This window comes from Pseudopodoces humilis, chromosome 3 (assembly GCF_049639895.1).
Source record: "Pseudopodoces humilis isolate 2021_Gansu_Grassland_sample_001 chromosome 3, ASM4963989v1, whole genome shotgun sequence".
NCBI lineage: Eukaryota > Metazoa > Chordata > Aves > Passeriformes > Paridae > Pseudopodoces > Pseudopodoces humilis.
In genome coordinates, this window is record NC_142202.1 from 6,132,648 (window position 1) to 6,154,970 (window position 22,323).

The window sequence follows — 22,323 nt, forward strand, 5'->3', positions numbered from 1 at the left end:
TCAGTAAAAACCAGTGGCCTAGATGAATATTACAGTATTCTACATTACAGTAAATTCAGGCTGTTTCTCTGATCTTAAAAATCAGACCCTAAGCCAAATTAAATACATGCTGAACAGCACATTGTTTAAAAGTTACTTATTTTCCAATTAAGGCAAATTTTTAAAAATGTTAAAAGAGGGATTCAAATATAATACCTTTTTTAAAAAAGGATCTTTCTAGATATGCAGACCTACTGATGATGATTACAATTATGCTAAAGAGAGCATTTTAACAGACCAGACAGTGTGAATGAGTAGATCAAATGGTAAGCAAAATTCTAGGCAGCTGAATGCTATACATCCAACATTAAATCTGTAAAAATAAAGGTAAAAATGCAGTATTATACTTTATTTCTAATGAGAATCCATGTACAATACACAGGAATTAATCTGAGTGTTCTCAAAACACTGAATTCAAAGGTTAGGAACATATTTCATTAATTTAGTTCTAAAACTAATTTTGTTACAGCCAACCTATTGAGAAAAAGAAATAACAGCAGACTTCTGTAAAAAATAACAATATAGCTAATGATTTTTTAATATATTCATTTAACTAGTATTTTTAGAGGAGGAGAAAAAGTGGAACTAAAACACTGCCACATATATTAAAGGCAGAATGGTTTCTCATTAGAATGAAAAAGTGATCTGGATCCCACCTCCTACACCATTTTGTCTCTCTCTTTACTCTTCAGAGAGATTTGCCCGTACAAATTCAAAATTTATTTAAAATAAAACCAAAATATGCCTACTAGCCAAAAATATTGTTTTCCACTTCAATAAAATAGAATTGCTGGATAAATCTTTGATCTAATTGCTTGCTAACGACAAAATTACAGAAACCTGGGGCTTTAAATATCGTTTTAAGTCTCATGAAGCTCAGTGTTGCTTTCCCAGTTACACTGGCATACCACTGAGGAATGTGGCATGAAAAATCCAAAGTAAAACTCCAACTGCAGCATTAACTAATAATGTTAGCACTGACTGGCCACATCGGAGAGATGGGATAGGACAAAACCAAACAAACCCCATATTTCATTAGTTGTGGTCAAATCCTCACCTTTCCCAGTCACAAAACTACATTTTACAAAACACATTTCTCTCCTTCAAAGCTCAACTACTCTGTTATTGCTATGTGACATACAGAAAGCATTATCACCTTTTTATTTATGTATTTTGCATGTTATTCATGTGTAGCAATGGTCTCTCAAAAACAAGCAAGCAGGTCTTCACAGCAACTCCACATTCACTGATCCCATGAAGTTCTGCAAGAGCAGACAGAGCTGAACACTATGACTCAGGTTCAGCCACTGATCAGGGATAGAACTGAGTGATTTCACAAGTATTAAAGCAAATAATGGCTTCAACATTCAGCCTTGCTCTGGAGGAGCTGCAGTTACAAGTGAAGAGCCCTTTTTCTTCAGCATCTCTTGGGAATTAAAGTCCTTGCATGATGAAGATTGTTCCCTCCAGATCATGGGACTGATATGAGTTGTTCACTCCTGAACCTTTTCTCCCCATTTGTAGTTACTGCATAGAGCCATTATAGCACAGATTCAACACTAAGCTGTAAATGAAGTGTTTTATTTACACTTACCCAGCTGAAGGATGAACCAGCTGCTCATCACATGTTTTACATTCATACTCATCCATAGCAGTGAAACCATTACCAGCTTCATTGTTTACATCAGGTTTCAAAGGCTTAAAAACTTGGGTCTAAACACTGGTGTGGTTGTGGTTTAACCAATTAAATGCTCCAGCATCCCCGAGTTTTAACAGAGGGCAGTTAAACAATCCTAAACCTTCCTGTGCACTGAATGAAACACTGACTTTTTCAGGTCAACAGGCTATAGATCACCTCAGCCACTGGACTGTCAGCTTGTGTACAGAATGTGGTGGAAGTGAAGCTGTTTGCCACTCTGCTTCTGTTATGTATCCTGCTAAACTCCAAGGTAACAACTGAAATAAACATTAGAGGAATATAATAAGCACTAAATGAAGCCTGCTTTTAATTCCATGCACCATTATTTGGTGAATGTTTAAGCACAAGCTGTCTTAAGTCACAGGGCTTTATATTTCATAATACATTTAGTTCCAACATCTATATTGAATTTTTAAAGAAGCTGCAAGGGAAAACACCTGCACTTTAAAACTTTAAAGGGAAGATTTTAAGAAATTAAATAACTGATGATACCACAGACCAATAAAATCCCAATGCTTCTGACACGGAGAAGCATAGGGAGGACCTATACAAATCCTTGTGGAACATCACCACGTTGTGTTTATGAAACTTCAGGATCACTTCATTCTCTTCTGGAATCTTTTCCTCTGTGTCATGGAGAAGCACAAACATGCTTCCATAGTTTGTTTCCTCTGCTAGAAAACCATAAAGGATACTACAAAGCTTGCATCAAGCAAATGCAGCACCAAAGGAAACTATAATGTACTCAGTCTTGTTAAAGTACCAGGCTTTTTCCTCCCCAGCAAGCATAACTAATAATCAGGAATTTCATATTGTATGATTCTTAGCTGTCCAAAGCCCTGCTCAGAAGAGAGACCTTTGACACTAAACTTCTAGAAGAGAAAGTGTCAGCCTTAACCTTCTGCTATTACCCTTCTGCAGACTTCCCTCAACTGGAAGAGAGTTTAAAAACACAAGACTAGAGAAACGTATTTCCACTAAGAAAAGAACAAATATCAGATTCCAACTATGTCTTTCAGCTCATTATTTTCTAATACTTCATAAGAAGTTTTAAAGTACCATTGGTAATGCTGCCATTGTTAAAAGCCCAGATTTCCCACCAATGAGATGACACAAATATTTACTCTTAAGTCTACATTCCACAAACTTGGCTGCATTTGAAAGGAATGATGAGTAACAAAATCCTCTGTTCTTCTGTTTGGAAGGTATCTGTGTTTACAGAACACCATTCTTTAACTGTGAACCAAGCCTTTTGTGCTCTTTGACTAAAGATATGGAACTTATTCCATTTTAAAAAAAGTCTTAAATTTAATTTCTCTCACCTCTGATTCAACCATCAGTTGTGCATTCTCCACAGTAAGCTGGCTCTGAGAAAGGATGAGAGAAGCACATCTGACATGAGTTTGCTCATCACCTGCTGTTTAAACAGCACTCACTGTCTACGCCAGGCATTCCCTAGCTGGAAAGATTCCCAGGGCTCTGCAGACACTTGGAGAGTCCTGTAAACAGGAAGCACCAATCTGATGGCAACTGCCAAAATCAGCTGTTCATTCCTCTGATACAAGTCATATACATTTCGACTTCTGATAAAACATTCTAGCTCAGCTTTGTTAAAGGCTGGGTTTTTTTTCCAATGCCTTGGTCCATTATAATTCTGGTGACAGTTTGACAAGACCACAAAGCAGGGCTCTAAGGAAGGCAAGGGAAGCATCCATGCCATCAGCAAGGACTCCATCAGCCCATTTTATCCTGGTGTTTCACAGTAAGAAATCCTGCACCACCCCACACATCCTGTGCTACCAACTAGCACATCACCTATGAAAAGTCACAGCAAAAAAACCTATTTTGTATGAACCTACTGTTTGTATGAACCTACTTCACATAATGCACATTTTTAACTGTTGCACTGTATTTGCTGCATGTAACTTGGTATTCCATCTGCAGAATTGCCAAGATCTCCAAAATTTCTCTACCAGCTACTAACTCAATACTAGGTCTCACATAACCAGCAAGATGCATCCGGATTTTGATGTTTTCCTCGATTGTTCTTCATTCACAGGACAGCTAAGCACAAACTAGATTTTATGTTTTCTAATCCAAGCATTTCACCTACACAAAAAACAAAGGTGGCTGTGACTTTTTTCCCTACATCAGCACTGCCCAGAGAATAAATTAGCAGATACATTCCTGCTGTCAGGCAGCAGAAGCTTGCAGTGGTAAGTTTCTGAAAATACAAGCCAGACCTGTCCTGAATCAAAACTAAGGAATTCCAAAGCATTTATATAAATGTTATACAAATGTTTTCTCAAATTTTCTTTTCATGAAGGGCATTAATTTGATCCTGTCTCTCTCACTCTTTCACTTTCTGCTGTTTTCCCAGGGCAATAACAAATCACGCTGATATCCTGGTACCTCTGTCTGTACAGCTCCTCTTTCTCTGCAGTTGATAGTTCAGTTGTAAGAATTTAATTTAATAGGCTTTTATCTCCAACAGAAACATTTTCACATTTCCATTAAAGAACACAATGTATATATCACATAGGAGCCAGTTAATATCTAAATGAAAACATCTGTTATGCAAAGTGGTGTTATGCAAAATATGTTTGCATTAAACAGCAAAATGAGAATTGTGTTTTTTGCTAACCATTACCAAACAGAACAAAGAAAACCCAGACAACTCAAAGCAACTTAAAGAAGGCACCTTTAACTAAAAAAATTTAAATTTGGGGCTTTTATCAACCAGTCTCTATGAATTACTTCATCAGTAGCTTTCCATCTTGTGTGTGTACAAGCCCTCATATGAAACTGCAGAAGGGTACATACAATTTGGGCTTGCTTTTAGTATTCTTGCCACAAACAGCACAATAAATTTGGAGAGTCTGGACTAAAAGATCTGACTTTCCTAAAGTTAGGCCACTTCCATACAACATCTGCAAAGCAGGCTACAAGATAGCAAAGCTATCATAAGCATCCTTTCTAAGCACTTCTTCTGGGTACACAAATTCCTAATTTTGTGCCACTATGCACTGGAATGAGTGATTAAATTTAAAAAGTTATATTTTTGCTTGGATGAGAATCTTTTTGGGGAACACACAGTGTCCTGCACTCTTACTACACCTAGAAATGACTGCAGTACAGCAGCAGATTATCAAATGCAGTCTTCCAGTGCAAAGGTGACTTCCCCTCAAACAGTCAAATGTCAGAAGCAGAATCCAACATGGATTCAACACTATAAAAATAAACCAAGAAACTGCAATGCACTGCTTGCCAAGACCACGGGCATCAGTCCCTGGGACCCCAAAAAGCGTGTATGTATCCCTCTTTCAGTTCTAATTAAAGTATCAGAAAATGAGCTTTGGCAACACACTGTACAAGTATTATTACATTGCCCATAATAAATTTTGAAGATGAAAATTGTCTGTGGATTCTAAAGCTTGAAAAATTTTAAGGGGTATGAAAACACTGCAAGTCAACATATATGCCACAAGTTTCACTGGAATTTTTAAAAGGGAAAGATTTTATGGTTATTTTAAAAATTCACATTCATATTTTGCTTATGACTTGAGGAAAAAAACCAAGATCTATATTTACAAGAAACTGAAGACATATGGCACAATTCTCTTAAAGAAAAAATTGGTTTTTTAACAAAGTCCATTTCACTTTTTCAAGAAATTAATTTTATGATGCAAATAGCAAAGCAAAATCTCTCTGTCCAAAGCATTTAATTAGAGCATGAAATACTTTTGAGGTCTACTATTTTTAAAAGGGTTAATATGATGAAGAATTTTTACTAATGCTCCTCACCCTCAATTCTAAAATATGCAATTGTATGCCACAGGCCATGATTCAGACAGGAAATTCTTTCTTCAAACCTCTCTGGGTATTCTATGACTCACATAACGATTGAGATATTTCCAAGGGTTTTCCTTTAAATTTCCTAATATATTCTTCTGTAGTTTAACATTTTTCAGATGTAACACAACACTACATCTGAAGCCAACTGCAACACAAGGCTTCAACAGAAATCACAAGCATAAGTATCTTTATTTAATAGAGTTGCTTGCATTTTCAATGACGTTGGGTGACATTTAGGGCTGTATACTCACCAATAAACTTGTTTTGCATAGTCTCTAGGAGAGCTTGGTGGGCATCCTCTGTTTGCAAAGCACATGAACATTCTCTGGCCAGTATGGTCCGGACAAGGTGCTCTCCACAGCCTAAAGAAATATTAAGATTGGGAATAGTCAAAATAAAGCTATCACTATGAAGAAATCCTGTCATTAATTTACATCATCACATTAATTTGGCTGTGATGATGCAAAATAATGACAGTTTCTTCATAGTGATGCATATGACAAGTTTCTGCCACAGATTTTTATTTTGTAAAGATGTTGACACACAGTCACTCAAATGCAACTAAGTCAGTGGTTTTGTCAAAACTTTCCTGAAATTTCAACTGCACGGAGTCATAAACCAAACAAAAGTACAGAAAGAAAAAACAGTGACACTGTCTCTGACTTGGCATCTCTATCCAGATAGAATCCTCTTACTAATCATTCTCCTGGTAATGATCCTTGCGTGCAACTCTTCAGACTGAGAACTTCAGTGACACAGTAACTCCTTTCACATGCCAGAATCTTCTACTTAGTCAATCTGATTCAGCCTTTTTGCAAAAAAGGAATACATTAATTCACCCATGCTTTTTTTGCAAAAGTGCCTGGTCACTGGACTCCTAATACAAATTCCTGTAATTTTTAAAGGTTTGTCCTTAAGAAACTAAAAAGCTTCTGCAAACAACCACTTATTGCCTCAGTGCTTTCTGCACCTGTCCCCTGAAACCTATTTTTGGTGAAGACTAGCAGGTCATAGCTGCTACTCTTTTTCTGTAAGAACACTTTCACACCTGCTGTTTTTTCTCCTACACCCTTTTCCCTTCCTGTACTGTACTTTGGCACGTACAGCTGCAGCCAAATGACACCATTCATGTGTACTGGACCAACTGGGCTTTGCTGGACAGGAAAACTCACTGCTGATACCCTCTCCACATAGACCAGGGTCATTACACTATTTGTACCTCCTGTTTTGACATTTTCCTCAATGGCAGGGAAGCAGACAAAGCAGCCAGAAGAGGTTTAACCAAGAGCCAGGTGAACTGTATTATCCAGTTAGGAAAGAAGAAAACATAACTAATGTAGAGTTGTAACATAACAGTGATCTCAAACTATCTAAATGTGACTACATCTTGATCAAATTTGTAACTTATCAGGGCCTAAAACTGCATTAGACACCAGAATATACAGAGAGAAGTCAGATATAGTCTGTTCATAATTAAATATAAATATTTCTAGCATATTGCTCATTAAATACAACAAGATGATGGAACATACACTGGAACCATAAAAAAAAAATCTGCTATAATCCAGTTGGACTTTTTAGCTCAGGTACAGAACTACATAAATACACCTACACAGCCTCCAGAAACAAATTTATGTCTGGAAACAATCTAGTTGCTTCCAAGTGGCAGGGAGCTGGAGCTGGTTAGACATCAGATCTAGGCTGGCTTCAGACAAAGACAGCTCAGTCTCCAAGGGTAGCAAGCACTTGACTGGAAGCACTAACAAGCCCAGAACAGAGACACTGGCTGAAGCCAGCCTAGATGTGGCATAAAGAAAAATTTAATAATTAAACCCAACCTAAAGTGGCTCCAGCACAGCCTGCTGAGTCTCTCATCGCTGTGCATATGCTGAGTTTAGAGCATTGACTGGTTTGGGTACAACATGGCACAAACACATTGGTAGGTCTGGCACTGTGTATTGCAGCTACTCACTGACTGATTTCTAGTTCTTCTCACCATTTTAAACCCTAATTAACATGGCAGCCTACTCAAAGAATCTCCCTCTCTGGCTACTTGTCACACAATTATACCCTTCCCCTTAAATGCACAGTGAGTTTCCACTGTTCTTTAAAGATTGCTAATACACAAGGAAAAAAAAAATACCCCCCTCACTTTCAAGATTTAAAACCCCCACAAGAAATCAAAAATCCACCCTCTGGAGTAGTATGGATGCATTAGATGTCAGAGAATCAGCCCAGAGACCAGACTGCTGAAAAATTGTGTACACATGTCCCAAAATCCTGCTATATTCAATCATCAAAAAAATACCTTGGTCTTCAGTTATGTGTCCCTGCTAATGGGCAGTGTCTCCTGATTAATACAATTCAGCTAAAATGAGTTGTTTGAAGTGGGACACTTTGGCATTGAATCTACATACAATTGGCACAACAGGAAGACAAAAAATTCTTTGTATAGCAAACAGATTGAGTAAAAACCAGTTACAAATTTAGAGGAAAATGAAAGAGCCAAAATACTACAACAGTTACACAGCCAAGGGAAGTTCTTGAGAGCACAAAGGAAAAAGTGTTTTCACTGAGATTGTCAAGATCTCAAGTTAATGAGGGAAGTGTCCTGGTTAGGAGATAATCTTCAAGAGGCTTTTGCAATAGAGCAACCTCAGCAGCTGCTTACAGGAGGGTCTGTCCATTCACTTGCTTCATTACACCCACACTCTGAAGCTTCTGCCCACAATAGAACTGTGAGTCACCTACTATTTATTCCAAAGTGATGGATGAAGAACATGAAAAATATCCCACAAGATGCATTTTACCCACTGATCACAACATGGACATCACTTTTTTTAAGCTAAGAAACCTCAATCACTATGAAGTTTTGCTGTAAAGAACAAAACTGAGCAGGCATATACTCCAGCAAAAACTGAGAAAGATGGTTCTTTTCTTGAAAAAATCTGTTAGTACCTTTAAAATATAACATGTAATACCTTTAAATATAACTATATGAATAAGAAGCAGGGGACTTAGAATAGGAATCAAACAAATGAGACACAGAAATCAGAGTGAGCCTATGCATCTCCAGTACATCTAGTAATAAAACCAGATGTTACTACTTCACAATTTTCAAGTATTTCCTAAATTGGCATCAAAAAAACAATGGCCATTTTTTAGCATGACGTACAATGTTATTTCCCCCCCAGGAGAATGACTTTATTGAAGAGTTCCCATAACATCAAGTCTGCTCCAAAAAAAAATCAGAGAGAGAAAACTTAATATGGGTTAAGAACAGCTGCAGCCCACAGATGTGATCCAGGATCAACCACAAGGAAAGCAGCTTTGCAATTCTACTAACACATCACATATCTCTACATCCCCACAGACAAAGTAATTTTTTTTGTCATACTTATGTCAACCTATAAGGCAGCAAACTTACAGACTGCTGCTGGCAGTGTATGTAAAAATCTTTCAACACATCAGTTGCAGGCAGTCTGCAGGGACAGATAGCTAAGCAAAACAATTCCCCTATTTGGAAAAATTTGTTACTGTAGTTTTTAATGTAGGAACATCTATTTTTGAAGAAGAAAAAAAAAAAACAAAAAAACAACTAAGCAGTGTTTAACATACTTTGACCAGATACAGGCTGAGAAGAGTTACACTTTCTATTATCTCAACTCAAAGCCAAACTCCTTGCAGGTTTAGCAGATCTATACATCTGTATAGCCTCTAACTGGGGATACACTGTAGATAATACTAGCAAACAGGCACAAAATGAATGTACACATTACTACAGCAATCAAAACTGATTTATAACTTACAATATAAAGTTGTGGGTTCAAATTTATAGTTCCAGTCGCTTTAGTCTAACCACCAGCATTAGCCAACTTCCAAAGAAGTTGCATTAACATGACTCAAGACAGCAACTCCAGTGAAAGCTACTTAAACACATTTCTAAATCATGTACACAAGCTGATGAAAATGCAAATCTGGTTCATTTGCTTAACTATCTCACATTATACTACATTTAACTGCAAGTGTTAATACATTTGGCATTTCTTTCACTGAATAGTACTACAACCAAACCAAGAGGGACTCCCACTAAGAATTTTTCAATTCTACATTAAAGTATCAAATACATTTGTTTTAGTAACTTTCCTGTAAACAGAGTTTAAATCATTTTATTATCCTTTCCCAGTCATGATGATGACTTCTTCAGTAACCTGAAGCTCATTATATTTTAGAGATGAGTATTTTGCAATGACAGACAAATGCTTCACTAAGACTTCACACATGAGTGACTCAAATGGAGATGACTAGCTGGAAAAATTTACTGGGTTAAATTAGTGCTTCACACTGAAATAACTGTTTCATATAGTAAACAAATTATTTTCTTAACACAGTAATATTTTGCAAACACCATGTTGCTTACTTGTAACTCCACCACTGGCAAAAATACTACTGTTGGAACTGCTGCTGTCCATGTTTGCAGGGCTAAGTACAATTAACTGCTTTCCTCTAGGATTGCTACTGGCAAAGGAAAAAAAAGCTTCTACAGAAAACAAATAGTTTACAGACACTATTTTGATAAATCATGCCTGACAAGTTTGGTGACCTTCCACAATGAGGTAACAGCATTAGAGAGTAAGGGAAGAGCAACTTCCATCCCTAGAAGTGTTCACAGCCAGGCTGGATGGGGCTTTAAGCAACCTGTTCTAGTAGAAGGTGCTCCTGCCCATGGCAGAGTCTTGGAACAGGATGATCATTAAGGTCCCTCCCAACCTAAACCACTCTAAGATCCTGCAAAAATTAAACAGAAACATACATACAGATATTTTGATGCAAGTTTCTAGCCTCCTAGATTAAGAGGAAAGACTATACAGATTCCTAAAGGCTCCAGGGATATATGACAAGATATTCTTACGACAAGGGAAGGAAAGAAGGAGGCTTAATAGCCACAACACCTTTATTTTGTAAACAAACTACAAACCCAAACAAAACTCTAAAAGATCCCAGAAAACCTGTCTTCAACCAGAAGTTTCTACTCCCGCCTGAAAATTATTTGAAGATCATATACAAAATCACTTGAGGATCCTACAGAAACATCAACACTGACCTTCAGAGACACATATCTTGGATCATGCCACAACACAGTTTTTAATGCAGTTTTTCTTTCAACATGCCAGGCAGACCAACAGTGAAATACAATTTCCCTTTTCTGTGGTTATTGAAATGTGTAATTTCTGATAATAATACAATTTTACCTCCTATTCAAATATTCCTCATTGATTACTACAAGAATTGCACAAGAACAGTCTGGGAATCTACAACGTTTTTTGGGGTTTTTTTTGTAGTCTCTTTTTCTTCTGTTATCCTACAATAATTTAGCTGTTCTGAATGCATCAGTAGGCCCCTCCAGTTACTATTTCAGTAATTACTTATTTCAGTTACTTATTTCAGTAATTTCAGTATTTCTAGCAGCAGTAATTTGCTAGTTAGCCTATACACAACTTCCATAACAACCAAGTTACTGGGGGTGGGTATATGATGTTTTTGTTTTCATTTTTTAAGACAGTTGACATCTTCAACTTTTAGCTATTATATTAGATACTGTCTTACACTGCATACAATTCTGAAAAAATGTAAGAAATCTGAGCTATAATTTTTAAATGTTAATCTTTCTGTACTAAATGGTAACTAACACTCATTTCACAGGTTACACAAACCTTAACTGGCTACAGACGTGGCTCTTTCATTTGAGCTTCATGCAAGAAACTAAGGATTAAATCACTGGATTTTTTCCTCAGCATAGTGACTTCTCAAGAAGATTTCTAATTCTTGAAATAACCACAACAAGAGGAGAAAGAGCCCAGCACAATATAAGCTGAACATCCCATACAATGCGTGCTCTGCATCTTATAACGTTCCTCCGATGGAAGCAAGATGGCAAACGAAAGGAAAGCCTTGTGCAAAGCGAGGGCCTCCGAGCAGCGTGTCAGAGAGAAATTGTTTTTCTGCTTCTTTTGATGGGAGATGCTTTCAAGTCAGGAAATTAGAAACAGGTGTGCCAGAGGGCACACACACATCCATGCACCACACTGAAAAACACGCGTTTTCAATTTTCAGACATGAAAGAGGCTCCTGTTGAATGGAAGGAGAAATGAAAATCGAGTTTGCTTTCTGCGAGCCACAAGCAGAGAGCTTATGGAGCTTTGACAGGCTGCAGGAGCCCAGCTAGCTATGAAACACACAGTACCTCGACACAAAGTGTTGGAACTTGTTTTAAAGGAGTACAGAATGGAAACTTGCATTACTCACATACAGTCAAGAATGGAAAAATTAATCTAGTTTACTCTGCTGCCAAAGTATGACTCTTCACTTTTCAGAAGCTAAAGACAGAAGTTACAGGTGATCTGTATTTTATCATCTATTCTTACACAGCGCAGTCTGAACCTGGCCCTGTTGTTCCTGTCCTGTTAAGCTTTGATGTTATTTTCAGTTCAGCAGTAGTCCCTAAAGTGTCAGTTAACAAGTTAAAGAACTACTATTTCTGCTTTACTTCCTGGATAATTTCTAGTTATGCCTAATGGAAACACAGTGAAACCTGTATTTCAGTAAGCTCTGCTCGTCATTTCCAGCATCCCTAGAAAAAGCTGACTAAAAACTTGCAAGGCAGTGATTTTAAAAAACAAAGTACAGTACAATAAAAATATTTAGTTAGCAAGACACTGATGCAGGTAGTTACATATTGAAATAAAATTTTAATGTATAATTCTCAGAAGACAAAATGCTGCAGTCTGCCAGAATACACTACAGTGTTAAATTAAAGTTACATAACTTTTAGCTTTTTTTACTCCTATCAGCTGCCGTATCTTGTCTTCATACTAGCAGGGGAAATTTTTAAATTATTGACCTACTGCCAGAAAAAACACCTGCAAACAAAGTCCAGTCCAATTCCTAAAGCACTGATCCTAGAGGGCTCAATGGAGCACATTCCTGCTGCAGACAGAATATTCTTAGATGATTTACCTACTAAGAAAATGCAATGGAAATTTTCCAAAGGTTGAAACTTCAGTAAATTTGGGCAGGTTTCAAAGGTAACAAAAGACAAATTCAACATGCAGACAAACTTGTGTCTACAGTATCTTCTCTAAGGAAAAGTAGGAAAACACTTATGTCTCTAAGTTTTTAATATGGGAAAAATGAACTAAAATTACTCTAAAGAACAACTTGTTCAGCTTTTTTACAATTTTACAGATTAAAAAACAAAAAAGTTAGAGAGATACAATGCCAAATGAATGAATCCTTAAGTTCTAAACAGTAGTAAATGGCAGATAATTTCTTTTAAAAGCTTCTTGTTTGAGTTACTATGAACAAACAGAATTTCAGATGTACCTCCAAGAGAGGTTAGAATGAAGAAAAAATGTAGGTCCCTTAAAGAAGATGTACTTCTTACATTCCTCATTACATTTAATACATTTTGAAAGATTAATTTCAGTTAAGGTGTAAAGAAAGAAGACAACTCTTTTCCTCAGGCCTTCCTCAGAAGCCTTGCTGCCACTGATGTCTGCAAAAACACCATACCTCTCCAAACTACATCACCTGTCATACAAAGCTTACAGGGAAGGAAGCAAGACAGTAGCTTCTGTGTTTGCTAACTAAAGGTATAAAACCACTTACTCCCAATCCCAGAAAAGTGTTATGACACAGGAAGGGAGCTCAGCCAGCCCCACCATCTCCAATTAATTTTCTATCCTTGCCCCTGTTTCAAGCCACTTGGGCAAGGCACAGCAGCAGGGACAGGACTAAGAGTGCAGAGCAGGAGCTGGGGATGCTGGCCCTGCTACAAAGCGCTGCTGTGTGAGCACTGGGCCTCCTGCAGGAGGCTACAACTTCCACAAGCCTCTGTACCTTCAAGCCTAATAGATATTATAGCATCAAGTCAAATTAAAATTTTGAGAGGCAATAAGCACTCTGATTACTGTATCCATCCAGTTCTGCTTCCCAACAAGCCTTCTGAAGGCAATTCAAACAACCACCCTGATCATGCTGAGGACAAACCCCTCAGCTCTGAACACTGCAATATAATTAATACTGTGTTAATTGATGGCTTCTCAATGCTACCATTCCCAAATCAGCTCTGCCTAAGGCTTCCTCCCTCTTCTCCCAAGTTTGTGGTGCTGCTGAGTTAGTTCACACACCACATGCTACAGCACTGAAGCCTCCCAACTGCATCTGTACTCAAAAGCTGAATGAACTCTTGACAGAAACATTCACTCCACAGGTAAACACTGATCTGTCTGGAGACAGACCTCCTCTTCCTCCACCCTACCCTCTGGTTCACAGTAATGATGACATACCTCTCCTCCATATGCAGCTGCTTCATCTGTGATGCATTAAATTACCTCTCATTCCCCAAATCTTACAGGGCCAGACTGATTTTGAGAGATAATACATATGCCTACAAAGAGATTAATTGTATCATAGTATCTATCTCACATAGAGTAGCTCAAACATTCTGTACAGGATACAAGATTTGCATGTGGAATTCCTCTGGGCATTGGGAGCGTGGACTCAGAAGGACAGGCCAGACAGACAATGCTGCACTTGTGCATATATAAGGGCTAATAACACATACAAGTTTGAAGCAAGATTTATAATCACACTATAAATGTAATTAACTGGCACAGGTTGCCCAGAGAAGCTGTGGATGCCCCATCCCTGGAACTGTTTGAGGCCAGGCTGGATGGAACTTTGAGTAACCTGCTCTAGGAGAAGGTATCCTTGCCCAGGGTCCAGGGTCTCCATCCATCAAGGTCCTTCCAACCCAAACCATTCCATGCTTCTACAAAACAGCACTGGCCAGGTATTCACTCACCGGATCCTAACACAGCCACCACTACCCTCAACAAAAAGGAATCACAAAACTGAAGTTATGCATTACAAGTCAATCCATTTGCATTAAAGCTTCCCTGAAAAGTATTTACTCTGTAGATTTGCACATCACTGTGGTTTGCTTGCAAAAGGAGTTTTCAAGTAGGAATCTGCAAGTCAGTGGCTTCCATAAGCAGACCAAAATGCTGGCTGAGGGCATAGCTCAACAAACAATTTAACAATCACAGCCCATCTCTGCACAGGTGTCATTCCTATTTCATTCTATTCCAACATTATCCATTCCATATTTCCTGCAAAAGCACCCATAAGACACACAATGAACTGGAAGCAATGACAGATGTGAACACAATTTGAGCAGGAAAAGGTGGGGCAAGGAAAAGTGAATATATTAATTCTCTTATTGATATCAATTTCAAAAACAAGAGAAACCTCCTTGAGCAGGGGCCTGGACTAGACCTCCAGAGGTTCCTTTCAAACTAAACAATTCTGTGATTCTTCATGTGTTTTTTCCTTCATGGAATGATGCATTATATAAACAAATGTATATCCAACACAGCTTTTAAAGTATTATGATCTAATCTCTGCCGTCTCATAAAATGTCATTATGAGAATAGAGGCCACTGTTTTTCTCATGAGACCATACCACTATTTTTAGGATCTTGGTGAATTCACCAACACAAGAAACTGTCAAGGAAGTTTACACAGAATAAATACAGCTTGTACACATATTCCTAAAACACTGCTGTTTTCTCTATCTGATTTTCATTCCATTCAAGAAAAGATTCTGTGCAGGGGAGAAGAGCAAGACATCACTGAAAGACTTTTCCCAGACAGAATCCTCAATTACACCTCATAAATAAATCTGCTATTTTCAGAAATCTGATATCCCTACTAACTTCTCAACAAAACAACTCTGGCTTGGCCCTGAAACCAAATTATGTATGTTAACATCCTTAATTTTTCTGAATGAGTTCAATGTATTTCAAGCTTCTACTCCTTCTTTGGGATCATAAATTAGGTTGCATTTTAAATCTCCCTAGGATAATCTATGTGCCTTTCTTGCATCAAACAGTCTCTTCAAATACATTTTAGTAAGAGCTGGAGATTTTGCAGCTCTTTGTTACAGAATTTCTGCATTTTGTAAAACAATAATGCAAGACCTTCTATCCTCAGAAAAGCACTATTAAAGGTTTGCTGGCTTCAATGGCTGGTATCTAGACACAGAACACACCCATCCTTTGTATTCTATTTCCTGCTGTTGTAAAGATGAAAGAAATGCAAGACATCAGTCTCTACACTTCCACCCAAAAATTCCACTTAGAGTTGCATTTTCACAGTGTCCTGCATTAGCTGTTACTGTAATTTTATATTTATCTTTATATTTACTGTTAAGGTTCTGTATATCCAAAGATAATTATTATTTGTCAATTTATCTCCCAGGAGAGATACAACCTGCATCTTACCCTAGAAGTTTTACTTTTGGAACAGTTAGTGAATGAATATTCACAATCATCACGGATATTCCAACAGGTTGAGAGATTTAGTGTCACACTTGGTATTATTTTGAATGAGAAGAACATGCACAAAGTCTTTGATTCTTATTACGCTCAGGAAAAAATGGGAAATGTTTTCTTACAGTAAAGCCAACAAATGGACTATTGTTTCTCCTGTGGTTGGGTTTTGTTCACAAATGTTTTCCCTCCAAATAATACCCATCTTCCTGTGTTTACATTCATGCACCAACAAAAAACACCCACTAAAGAGTTCCAAGCAGCCTTACGAGGGTGGTTCTGGCCTCTTTTTGTGGGGGGTGGTGGGAGTGCTTAAAGGGAAGCCTGTTTTGTTTGCATCTGTGTGCAGACTTGCACAGAAAAGCTTTTAAACACCACAGAATTGGCTTCTACTACGTCCATCCAAAAACCCAGTTTAGCTGCTAATTACATTTACACTAAATAAAGGCCACTGGTCATGCTCATCTCATCTAACAAGCCTTCACTCCATCTCTACCATCACTGCTGCACAGAATGGCCCTTGCACTGTTATTAGATGGCTTAGCTAAGGTTGCCCAGGTATCCTGGCTGAGCCTGCAACTGCAACATTCTCTAAATTTCTTGAATTTTAATACTGGTTTTGAGATACTTAAATTCCCGTAGTGTTTCTCATTCAGCTGCCAACAAAGTCCCACAGCCATTTTTCCCCAGTCAAAATACTAATTTTAATATCATTCAGAGTTTATATATCAAAATGTCTCAAAAAATTTATGGGGGAAAAAAATCATAAAGGCTTTACTTGTTTAAGAAACAGAATTTTAGACTGAGAGTTACAGAATAAATCTTGGATTTTAGCCCCCCTAAATTCACAGTCATTTCTAAGTTTCACCATCTCCCCCACTGCGTTTTTTAGAAAGTCTCCATCTTTTTATTTCAGTTGTCCCAGGCCCTGTTAAACTATAACCATAAAATATGAGTTTTACAATACCCTGTATTTTGTAAACCTTGAAGTAACTTTTGAAAAGCCAAAAAATAAAATTAAAAATAAAACCAAAGACACTGTGGTTAAACAACAAGGCCAAGTGACTGTTAGAGGTATGAAATTACCATGCAAAAAGTTGAAGCCATGCCCAAACAAGCTCAGAACGACCACCTTTGGCACATTCAACATAAAAACATGATAAAAATAGCCAAAAATATTTAAGAAACAACTTGCTATAAGCCCTAAGAACTAATACCAAATCCCTCCTGAACAGGCAAAAGCAGGAAGCCTCCCAGCAGCCACAGGGCCAACAGAAGGTCCAAGATGTCTTCAAATAATACACAACTATTGAAAGGAAGCTACAGGAACTTGGAATTACTTTTAAGTACTTGTGTGGCAACATTTTCCCCCAGCCTGCTTTTTTTTTTTTTTAATAAGGCAGGTATTGAAAGACATTGAAGCTTCAATTGGAGGGTTTTAGAACAAAATGAATAAAAATTCAAGAATTAAGCCTATTGTGTTAGAACTGCAGCATTTAAACTAAAACTTTTACTTTTCCAAAGAAGTTTCTACAAAGGTAACCACAGAATAAAACTATTCCCAGCAAAATTTAAATATCTGGTCTTCTGAGAACAGAATGAAATAAGCAGTTTTTAGAAGTCACCGTGACCTATTAGAACAACGATATCTCCAATTTATAAAGTCCCAATATCACAAATTGCCAGAAGCCTGGCTAATGCAGCGGAGGTGCTTTTCCCAGTCCTGTACATTTCACTGGAGAACTGCAAAAACTGGAGATAAGCCATCAAACTGTCTGGAGTTCTGGTTCAACCCAATGTGTCCATTCCATGTGGATTTCAATGTCCGAGAGCTTGTACTCTGCCTATTTTGAATTATTATTCCAAAGTCTCCTTTCCCCAACCTGTACAGTCTCTAGTTGATCATCACTTCCAAGACCCAAAGACACAAACAATTTCTTAAGTATGGAATGAAAAGAGTTTACAAAACCTGACCTTTCAAAATTGCTTGTATGCAACTGATGCCAAAGAATATCCTTTTTCCTGACTGAATAAAGAACCTGATACAACGAACTCTCAAGGCTTAAATTTCTATTCTCAGTGATCACTAAAAAGAAGTTTAAAAGTGTAAACGAGCACAAAACAAAACTTTTACTTCCCAAGGAATTATTCAGATAAAATTGTTTGGTCTGACACATATTAATACCAAATAATTTTGAGGATAGTTCTGATAAAGCTTTAGGGGAATTAAGAGTTTAACTTCTTATTCAAGATTTTTTTTTTTAAAATTCCAAATGTGATTTGATGAGTCAGCTATTCTCTGAAGTCATGTAACAATAAACATTAAACATTACTCAATACCCACAGCAACCACAGTCTAATTTTATTCTTTTTTTCCTTCTCCCACAAAACAGAAAAAAAACTCCCTGTAGAAACTATTAGATTTGTGCCAAATTTATGACTCAAAGACAAATTAAAATAAATAGACATGTGAAATTAAAAGAATAAAATGTTATATTGTGAAAAACACAAAAATTTAAACTGATTGTAGACTTCTTTTACGTACATATTTTAAATACATTTACATACAGGTGTAAATGTCTGAACATAAAATGGAATATGAAATTACTGTGCACGTACACAGTTTTTATTTATACATAACATGCAAGCTGCATTTGTTGCTGATTTTTAAAAAATCAATGTCCACACAAAACCCATTTGGAAACCTGCAAGGGGGATACAAACACAATTACAAATACAGTCTAGTCTGGGTCTGGTTACATCAAGGGACAGTGGTGATATTCTATTAAGAAGCACTGTCCATCTTGGAGCTTTCTAAATCAAGGCATCTCCATGAGTTCAGACAGTATATTTATTTCTAAGTATTTTACAATGATGTATCTTAATGCATTATTCTCTTCCTTGGCCATGGCAGTTTCACCTGAACATTTACAGATATTTATGCCCCCATTCCCATCTCCCCGACCCAGTCAAGCTGTAAGTTTCTTTCTTTCACTTTTCCTACAACTTAGTTTTCCATCCCTTTGCTCCTTAATTAAATTCATGGTTCACATCATTGGATGTTCATATTTTAAACAAGAGACAGGCAGCAATATATTTTAGAACTGCACTAAACATAAAGTACATTATAAAATAAAACATTACAAGCTTCTGAAATGGAAAAAAGAATGGTATTGATTACAGAAGAGTTCTCACTTCCTGTAAACATTTCTATCTCCCTTTCTCTCACAGACATACACACACTTACTTTAAGGAAAAGCAGAAACAAGAGTTTAATTAAACACCACTAGTCTGAATTTCAAATCCGTGAATGAACAGATGACCATGCTTCTCAGCCCACCAGCAGGCCACTCCAATTAACTGGGACTGGGATCAGGGTAATGTCATGGAAGCTAGAAGTTTTGAACCAAACAAATACCCATCTTTGTGTATCTATGACAGTTCTAAGTAGCATAACAATGAAGTATTTAGCACTATACAAAAGTGGAACCAGCAAAAAGAAGGCTTCTATTTCAGGCCATCATTAAATTTAGTCGTCTCCTGTGAGTGCACCAGGATGCTTCTCAGTACTCACATAGACTTTAAATTCAGCTGACTTTGCAAAGAACAGCTTTAAAGAACTAAATAAAGTTGTCCACTTCCATTTTTCCACAATCTCCAATATTGGACTTGTGCTCACTAATTAATATGGTCCCAAATATTTAAATATATTTGGTTACATCAGTAAGCATTGATTAAACCAAAATCAATACAGTGTCCATTGAGTAAAAATGTCTTCTGACCCTCCTGCGTTCAGTAGAAACATCCCCTGAGAAGGTACCAAAAAGGACATCTCCTTTTACTGACATTAAACTTAAGGGTGAACATCTAAATAAATTTTCAAGAGTGCAAGACAGATGTGAATACAAGGGAAATAAAAGCAAGACAGGATATTCCTGATGCTCCTCAGCTTCTATCAAATTTTAATTCTGCAGCCTGTCAGTTTGCTCTCCCCACTGCTTTTGTATGTAGCAGGATTCTAACTCTGCACTGCCCATGGGATAAAGCTGACATCACCCAAATCTGAACTCTGCAGATTTTCTTCATCTCTTCCTGTGCTGAATGCTGGTAACTCTGACCACTGAGCAGTGGGCAATACCATAAATTTTGCAACCTGACATAAGCACTTATGAAAATGTGTTACAAGTAGTTTTTCTGATTGAGGCAGTTCATACAACTAGGGGGAAGACAAAAAAAAAAAGTAAAAGCATCTCCTAGATAATTTCACCTTACGACTTTTGTGTTCTGCAAGGCATCAAATGAACACAATACTTTTGTGTGTCCAGGATCCTGAGCCTTCCAAAGAGAACAGAAGCTCTCCTAATTCTTACACCACTTTCACAATTGCTGAATAAATATTTTCTGATACACTTACTCCAGTTTTGATTTTGCTTCTTCCCTTTCCTTTCAGAAGGAAAAGAAAGATGAAGGAAAATTCATTTAAATACTCTTCTGAAATGCTAATTAAATATTTTTTGAGGAAAATACACTGCATGTAGCATTTTTATATCCAAAGGACCCTCTGATTATCTTAGTCCTTTATACAAGGCTTCCATTCCCAGAGGTATTCTGCATTTAATACAATACTGGGCTAATAAGCACTTCTTCTTACTAGGAGGTTAAAAGACAGGTTCCTTAATACTTAACAAATGCAGCATGTCCTTTCAGAGCAATACAAAACAGGATAAAAATTCCCATGGTTGCTAATTAAGTAAAAAGGGCAACATAAGCAACCAGCAAGAGATCAATTCATGGATTTAAAGGCAACACTGACACACACACAGACATACCTATATATGCAAATAAATGATACAAATTTAGAATATAGTCTGGAAACGCTGCTGGTATTTTAAATTTGAAAACTAATTACAGAGAAAGATAGCAACTTCATTAAGTATTCATAAAAGTAGTAAATACCTGAAGTACTCACAGCAGTGGAATAAGGGTTATGAGCTCCTGTATTTTCAGCCCAGCAGCCACAACCATAAAGAGCTGCCTAAGGAAAGAAGCACATTGCTCATAAATTTTAAGTGTATGAGAGTTCTGGTTTATTCCCTTTCCTTTAAAAAAAGAGGAAAATACAAAAACAACCTCAAACCAACAACAATAACAAAAAAAGAAACCCAAGAAAAATCCAAGTGCTACATCCTCTTACAATTCTTGAGATCAAAGTGTTAGACATAGATACAGTATTCTAGCCTAGCTTAACAGAAAATGAGGGTAGAGATAACCCTGTTCATATAAAGTCTCTTTCAGTTTGCTATTCAAAAAACAGACAAAAAAAATCTTAAATACATTTCAAAAGAGAACTGCTTTTTGGACAGTGGAAAATGTCAACCAAAAATACAGCTGTACAGCAATGGAGTATAAAATTTCTGATGCACCTCAAAAGTCCCTAACAACAACAAGGTGACACATCACAAATATATTATTATTATTAACATTAATAATAAATAGAACTATACATAATTTATAAACATAATCATAATTATATATAACACATCATAAATACCCAATACTTTATTTTATTAGTTTTGTCACTTCTTCCAATTCACAAGATCATTTAAAAATTAATTAGGACAGCTTCCCTAAATATTGAGAGAAATCTTATTTTAAGACTCTATGCACGTAAGAGACCATTTGTGGTATTAAGAAGGTATTTAAGCCCAAGAAATTAACTTACTGATACCTCTGTCAAAAGGTAACTGACTACAGAGCATCTTACCTATCACTATTTTATTACACTGATGGAGGACACTAAAAACAACACTTGCATATCAACACAGTGAAAATGCCTTCAGCATTTAACAGGAAGAACAGAAGTTTGCTGTCACAGCTCTTGCTTGACACCACACCTGCTTGTGACACTGAACAACCATTCCCAACTAAACAAAAAATGTACAATGATCACCTGACCAACTCTTCCAGGATGCTTCAGTGCTAAACCTCCACTGGAGACAGCAGCAGCGACATTTCCTTCTTGATCAACAACAACTGCACCAACTGTATCCAATGTTCCTGAGTCGTTCTCCTGCAGGACACACAAACAGAAAACAAAACCTAGCAAAACCAGCATATTAAAGTCAGATCATACTCCTTAGGAGTGTGTGAGAGGCCTAGCAAGAAAATGGATTTGTTATCATGCACTTGTATCCACTGTCATAAATCTTCCCAAAATGCTGTTTTGCCTCAGACAGGACCTTAATGAAACTTCTGCAGTAACAAGAAGGTAACAAACATCTCAGAACTCATCCAATGCTTAGATCACCTACTTTTACTCACAAAAGTGCCAGAAGT

The 22,323-nt window shown here is 37.1% G+C and overlaps 1 protein-coding gene across 6 annotated transcripts in view; it reads right to left on the reverse strand.

The window, feature by feature from the left end:
* The window catches only part of TASP1 (taspase 1), a 78,545-nt gene that overhangs the window by 18,651 nt on the left and 37,571 nt on the right, over positions 1–22,323 (reverse strand). For 5 of the 6 annotated variants that reach the window (XM_005525430.3, XM_005525429.3, XM_088052870.1 and 2 more), the window contains exons 9-11: positions 21,938–22,057; positions 20,944–21,022; positions 5,845–5,955 (exon numbers count right to left, since the gene is read on the reverse strand). In XM_005525430.3, coding sequence (XP_005525487.1) covers positions 5,845–5,955; positions 20,944–21,022; positions 21,938–22,057 — 310 coding nt within the window. Of the gene's footprint in view, positions 1–3,103; positions 3,238–5,844; positions 5,956–20,943; positions 21,023–21,937; positions 22,058–22,323 lie in introns of those variants that run through there. The other variant, XM_088052872.1, reaches the window with a different exon arrangement.